At 47.8% G+C, this 7,305-nt stretch overlaps 1 protein-coding gene across 1 annotated transcript; it reads right to left on the bottom strand.

The window, feature by feature from the left end:
• Positions 1–3,091: 3,091 nt before the first annotated feature.
• On the bottom strand, positions 3,092–4,312 carry LOC106780419. The gene has a single exon (XM_014668705.1). It carries the CDS (start codon positions 4,310–4,312, stop codon positions 3,092–3,094), a length of 1,221 nt encoding a protein of 406 aa, XP_014524191.1.
• Between the last annotated feature and the right edge of the window lie 2,993 nt (positions 4,313–7,305).

Raw genomic sequence — 7,305 nt, 5'->3', positions numbered from 1 at the left:
ATAGCTCGAACATTAGCCGGAAGCAAGGTGCTTTTTTTATGTGAAAGCGCATCCCGCGTATCTTTAGACTCAATCTTAATGCGATCTTTTTGCTTGCAAAAAGTAAATTTGGTTTCGTGTCCGGCCATAATAGCACGGATCCAAAAAACTGATTAGAAACAGGTTTCTACATTAATCGTTTATATACGAAAAATTGACCCGTGAAAGGTTGATCCGTCAAAGGATGCTTCAGTTTACCGTGCACCTCTGTACCTCGAAGATCCACCATGCGCATCGACCAGCTAGCTCGCGACACGCACAACCACGTCCTCGAGTGCGGAGACGAGGAACCCAACGTGATTTACAAATGGGACCGCGAATATAATGTTGTGACCGAAGTTCGATTCGATGCGTCCCACACGGCGTCTTTAACGGGTCTCAATCGAATAACATCTGCGATTGCCCCGACTTTTGACGGGTTAAAGGCGCAAGCGTGGGACGCACTCGACGTTGTCCAAGTAGGGCAATACATTTTATATCGTGCTCGAGCGTTTGTAACGATCGGGCCTAATCACCGAATACACTATACCGAATCGTACACAGAGCGCTACCAGGGGGACCAGAGGAACATCTCGCTTGCCAAATGGGCTGTACTGAGAGAGCTCAACGATATGTTGGAGGAGTACCTCCCATACGTTGGGACTCCCCATTTAACGGTGAAAATACATATCTTGTTCTTTCTTGTTCCCCCGGCGCCTCCTGATAGCGTAATCTGTGTGCCATATCCGGTGTAGTGAGAGAGGCGAGAAAGGAAAGGGTGCCTCGCGGTCCGGGCGAGCGGAAAATCGGGGCGGGCGGAAAATCGGGGGAAGCAGACGACAGCAACGATAGCAGGTGAGTGAAAAACTTAAATAAAAATGTAAAGTGAAAATTTTTTGTGACAAAACCCCACCCTCCCCGCCTTGGTGTGAAAAAAAAGAAGAAGAAGAAATACTTACCCTTGTCGCGAGGATCATCCATCAAACAGAACGGCAGCCGTGAAAGGCTGAATGACGGGGACCAAAGTTCGACGTGACGAGGAGCAAGAAAAAGTTCGATTCAAGCACCACATCAAGTCGCTCCGAGGTCCCCCAAAAAAAAATTAACGCGAGCACCAATGTGTCATTGTCCGAAGCAAGCTACAGTGCCTGCGGCGTCTAAAAGCGCGAGTGCCGAAAGATTCGATGCTGCGTTCCCAAAGAATCAATCGCCGATGTACGAACCCCGGTAAATTGCAAACACAAGAGTCCACGACATCAATGTCCGCACCGGGTGTATATGCGTACATGGGGCAAACGGAGTAATGCCCGTTGCGTTCCTCATGTTTTTGAAGACGCACTAGCTTGGCACGCCACAAGTTAAGCGAGACCAGATCGTGTATATCCAGCGCCGCGTGGTACTTCCGCCGGAACTCGTCAAGCTTCTGCAAAACTTCGGCCGTAACTTCGTGGATGGGCGTCTCCATGACGTCCGTTGGCCAGCAAACACTCGATTCGGGCAAGTCTTGCGGCAGCCGTGCGACGTTGCCGCGGCGACGCGTCTTTTTCCGATTGAAGAATAAGCACGCGACACAAATCGAGCTGAGTTCTCGCGTAAAGTTCGTTTTCACAAGACAGATCGTCCACTTTCAATTTCTTGCGAAGAAAGGTGATCAGTACGGATAAACGAGACAAGACTGGGTCAAAACCCGTCGACATACCTCGAAAAATAATCACTAATCGAGATTAATCACTTCAGAGCAGGTATCAGAGAGGAACCTGAATGACGGGGGCCCGCCGTGTTGTCGGATCGAAGAAAAAACACGCATGAGAGAAATAATGTTTGCGCGCGGCGGACCCCCCTAATTTATACACATTTACAACCAGCTCAAGCAGTTGTAAGTTCGCAACTCGGTGAGAACTTGCTGCAACCTGACATCACTTTCGTGGTTGATACTGTCAAAGTTGGCAACCAACAGTTGCTGCTGCAGAGCCTCACCGGCTTTGATCGCGGCTGCCACATTGTCCCGCAGCCAAATCAAACAGTCCAGAACGTTGCGTTGAAACGAGACTGACGCTCCGTTTCGCCGATCGAATAGAGTTACGGTCGGCTTGTTGTACATATTTTCGCAGAGAACATCCACATCCGACAGCTGAACCTTCTTGGAAGTTCTCGAGTTAGGCCCCAATTGCAAGTACTGGCTGATGGCGTCAAAGTGTTGGGTGAAAGTTGCGTAATCTTGCTTGGAAAGTTCAACATGACGACTGGGAACTTTCAGATGGGAAATGACGATTTTCACATCGAAATTCTCATCGCTACGCAAGCCAACGGTGATTTGTTTCAAGCCGGTATAGTTCAGGTAGTAGGTAGTGCTGTTACAGAGAATGGGCTGGTCCTGCGGCTCCCCACGTTTCAAGTAGTTGGCGTTCAGTTCCCTGCGCATTGCTCGACGAAGCACAGGAACGGGACTTGCGTCAGGAGCAGGATCAACAAAGTTCCCAACATCAACGTCCATGTTCTCTTGAGAAGAGCTCATTGTTGTACACGGGGTGATTCACGGAGCGAGTTTCGAAGGCGCAATCTGGACTGCGACTGGTGGATATGGACAGCGAACCGACGCCTTTATTAAGATCTGCATCCATCCACTCGCGCATGCGCACACAGTTGGTCAGGGCGCAAGAGGGGTGGTTCATGTAACACCGGGCCGCAGGGTAAATAGAAAGGTCAAGGAGAGACGGGCAATTACGAGACTCCAAGTCGACCACCAAGCACGCCCTAGATACGTAGTTTTGCAGACAATCTTGTTTTTGCTTACCTTTGGTGTACAGGATTGCGTATTCGCGACCGATTCTTTCCAGAATCAGCGGTAATTGCGAATAATTAACGACCCCAGCGTACCAGTTGAGACAATGTTTGTTTCTCGTGAGGTAGGCGTTAGTCTGTTGATCTTTCAGGTCCAAATCGTGAAAAGGGAACGGCGCCCGAAAAATGTAATGTTCCACGATCGATCCGTCCAGACTGGTCAATGCGAGCTCTTTTATCAGATAGGCGTTGTTGCTGTAAAAACATTGGATATCGCAGCACGCTTCCGCCATTAGATGATTTTTTTGATCGTTTGGCTCAGCGGGTGATAGACAAAAAGCTGATCGTGGACAACAACCGCGTTCGCGATAGTATCAGCCGCCACGGCCGCTGACGTCAAATATTCAAGTCGCAAATCGATTGTCGAATCGATGGGGTTTTCGGTAGTTTTAGTCGTGTCGAACACAAAGAGTGGCGCTTTCGTGCGAAAATCTTTGTAGGTTAGAAGCGGTTCGTAATTGGCAGCCTGTTCGTCAGCGTGAAACACACTCTTCATGCGAGCGTAATACTCGTACGGCAACAAACACTGGTTTTTAGCGAAATCCGCTTCAAAACTGGCGAACGGGAAAGTTTGCGCGTTTAAATATACTTTCATATCTTGCACGTTGCAAGAATCGAAATTTGCATTGTCCTTCAACACGTTATTTTTACGCCCCGTTTGGAGCCCCACGATGACAAATTTCGGTTTTTGCAAATTAGATGTTGTCAACATGGTCCAAGAATCTTTTGTATTTGTCGAGAGGGGGTGTTCCATAAACATCCAACTGCGGAAGGGTACTTGTATCGGCTTGTCCGCGGCCACTAATTTCATCAGCTTAACGCGGCTCTGATCGGATAAGGTCAAATGCGGTACCAACCACCCTACCTTTTCCAAGACGATTTTATCGGTGTTGGCCGCGGCCGCAAAAAGACAGTCTTTGTCAGACCGCGAGCGCAAAAGTGTAAGTTCCTGTCTGATGTTAACAATGGGTAGTTTGTAGTCCTCCGCAAAGCCCAAAACACACGACAACGGCAACAGCGCGGAGAACACGCCGTCCTTCAAGAGCTCATTCGGCTCGTGCCACCCACCAATTTGCAAATACTTCGACTGATCGGAACTTAGTAATACGTAATTTTTAATGGTCGAAGTCATGCCTACGTTCCGCGTGCGCTCCACCTCGACGTTGCCAAGGCGGTAGCGGATTTCGTCAAACAAATAACCCACAAAATTTTTCACCAATGATGCTGTGCCTACGCCCGTCCCATCTTCTTTGGTCAGTTTTCCTTGAACGTAAATGAAACTTTTCGACACGTCCGTTACCAAGTCCTGGTTTTGCAAGGTAATGGTGATGACGTCATTATTCCCCAACATGGCCGGGGAATAGGGATAGTACATGTGATAATCGCAAGCGATAATGTCGCTATCGTCAAAATGCGCGCGATTATGCTGCAAAGCATCCACTACGGACGTCATTTCAGCGTGTAGCCTAGTCTTCGTAAAATTAGGGCGCTTCTTTTGCTCAAAGATCGATGACGTCGTCGTGGCACGCGTCTCTCTGCGAGTGGGAAAACGCGCCCGCGATTGCCACGTCTTTTATAGTATTTCTGAAAAAGCAGGGCCATTATTGAGCTGCCTCGCGCAAATGAAGTCTAGCCGATGTTGCTTCGCCGCGGAAATTTATAGGATTATTTTCCGTGTCGAGAAATTGTAACGTAATCGAGTCGATAACGGACCTATTTATGGGCAAATAAATGAGCTGCGACGGCGCGGAATAAAGTTTAAACCCGGGGTCGCAATCGATGACAATCTCGTGTAAAATTCTCGATTTTACTCCGTTTACGTACGAATTTTTGACTAAATCGCAGGCCACCCGAATGGCCGTGACAGCCATAACATCCACGGCTTTGTCCGACACGATCCTATCTTTGGCTTTGAAAGTTTTCCGGGAAAAACCCATCAACGGCCCGATAGAATCGTCCGGCGAGAAATCCAGATCCACAGAGCTGACGATCTCCACGCTCAGCGTGTTGGGGTTGGGTTTAATCTGTACACCGGGCACCCTTTCCGCGATCAAAGCGCTCAAACTATCAATTTCGTACGAGCCCTCGGCAATGACGATGTAAGAAAAACCAGTATCTTTTTTGCCGGGCTCCCGATAGTAAAATCGGTCGCAACCGGGAAATACATTCGGCATGGTATTCGCCACCTCTACGTTCACTAGAGCAATCTCATAGTTCCGTTCGGGAGCCAGTTGAATCGGCGGGAAAAATTCCGCGGACAATTCCCAGGAGCGACCGCTCAGGTAGAAATCATAGCCCATATTCGCTTAGAAACGCCAAACAATAATGACCGCAAAGTACGCTGTCAAAGGGCGATGTTTGAACACGATGCGTATTATATAGGATATTCAAGTGCCCGAGATACGTGACAAGCTCGCGAGGCGGTTTCAGGTTGCCGATCGGATCGAAATAAAAACAGTCTGGGTAAATTACGCGATACGCTACCCAGTGGGTGCCGGGCGACGATTCGTCGGCCAGATTCACAATGGCGCAATCGAAATTCCGTGGAGGCGCGGCGGGCAAGCGATCTTTCGAGAAAACGCCACGAAAATATTTTACCCCCAGCCGTTTAACGTAACGCTCGAGTTGCACATTTGACAACGCCGCAATCGGAAGCTTTAAGTATTTTTTTTTTTAAATTGTCTCAGGTAAAACGCGCCACCGGTTTTACGTCGCCGCGGCCGGCGACGCCTGACGCGGCGCGGTCCCGAGCCCAAAATTCGAGCAAGCTGCGGTCGCTGACCCGTCCGCCGCGGGCGCCGCCGACAAACCCGCTTTTTGCGCTTCAAACCCTGACCTAGCATAAGTTTCCCTTTCATGGCACCAGCGGTCACGAGTGCTGCCGCTCTCTCTGAAAGACCACTATCGACAGCTCCCACTCGAGACCACGCGTCACGTAACAACTGTTTATCGGCTCTTGACCTTTCCGCGTCGTCACTGGTCCTGTTGTAGGTTTTTTTATGTTCCAAACAGAAAGCGTCAAGTTTGGAGGCTGGTTTCACACCGGCTTTGATTAACGCTTCAGAGTTTGATTGCGGGCCGCAATAATTAGTGTTGGCAAGAGTTGCCGAAATGGGTAAATGATCCAAAACGGTGTTTAGAATACCTTTGCCTAAACGTCGGGGACGTTTATGTTGTTGTTGTTGTTGTTGTCGTCGTCGTCGTTTCCCACCGACAAGAACAGCAACTTTAGGCATATTATGTTTTTAATATAGCGCGTGCAATAACAAAAAAAACCCACAAGCACGTCTATTTATATATTTTTTTTTTTTTTGGGGTTTGATGTGAGAATGCGACAATTTGCCGCCCCGGCAAATTGTCGGTTTTTCTTATCGGAGATAAGGCGGCCCCTCTATCGGAGATAGGCTATCGCTATGCGATACCCTATCTACGATATCTCTATCGAAGATAGGCTATCGCTATGCGATACCCTATCTTCGATATCTCTATCGAAGATAGATATACCACAAACCCGCCTAGCGGGTTTGTGGTAGACATATCTGTCGATATCGTTTTAGGATGTTGATGATGACAAAATAACAAGTCGTGAGTTGGAGTTAGTATGTTTTGTTTTTTATTCAAACTTAAATGCGATAAAATACATCACCGATTATGATTAGATTCTTAGGATTAGCTTTTCTACTTCTTCTAAATTGTACCCAAAAAACTTAAATTACACGTTAGTTGTAGACCTGGAATACGATTTTAAGAAAATATTAATTTATGCGGGTTAGATAAATATTTAGATAGCATAGATAATAATTCATATTTCCTCCACCACCCCCCCTCCCTTGTGCGATTTGACGTCATAAATTTTAGACAAGAAACAGATCCGTTCCCGTGTTGCCGTTGCATAATCCGCGTAGGAGTCGTGTTGCATATTCCTTTTTCCAGGTGTCAACGGTCGATTTCTTGTCGCTCCTGCTTGCAGAACGATTTGTTTCCCTGTCGATATTTTTTCCGATATTCGAAATGGAAATAAATCATTCTGCAAGGCACGTCTAAAATCAGACCTGTATAGTCGAAAAAGTCTATGCCCAGAATCATGTCAACGCACAAATGCGACGATGCCACATAAAACGTGAATTTCCAGGCGTACTTGTCGCCTATTCTGATTGGAAGTCTGATTTTATGTGGCATCGTCCCATTCGCGCATGACTCGCTGGTCTGCTGTGCATAGCATAGCCCCGCCCGTCGTCGACCCGATGATGTTGTGATCAGTTTCGCAAGCACGTCCTTGGAAATAATCGATCGGGCTGCGACCGAGTGGACCAGGGCCTGTGCGCTAACCCCCCCACATTTCACGGGTACGAATGGTCCGCCGTAAAATGTCATTTCCCGTCAATGCGAATGGAACAAAAAAAAAAAAACAGGAAACAAAACAAAAAAAAATCTTTGAGTTATTTT

This window comes from Vigna radiata, unplaced genomic scaffold (genome assembly GCF_000741045.1).
Source record: "Vigna radiata var. radiata cultivar VC1973A unplaced genomic scaffold, Vradiata_ver6 scaffold_572, whole genome shotgun sequence".
In the NCBI taxonomy this organism is placed as follows: Eukaryota; Viridiplantae; Streptophyta; class Magnoliopsida; order Fabales; family Fabaceae; genus Vigna; species Vigna radiata.
This window is presented reverse-complemented; position numbering and strand designations above follow the sequence as displayed.

Bases quoted from the DNA above. Each gene is read 5' to 3' on its own strand.
- LOC106780419 (XM_014668705.1), bottom strand. From the start codon at position 4,312: ATGACGTCCGTAGTGGATGCTTTGCAGCATAATCGCGCGCATTTTGAC.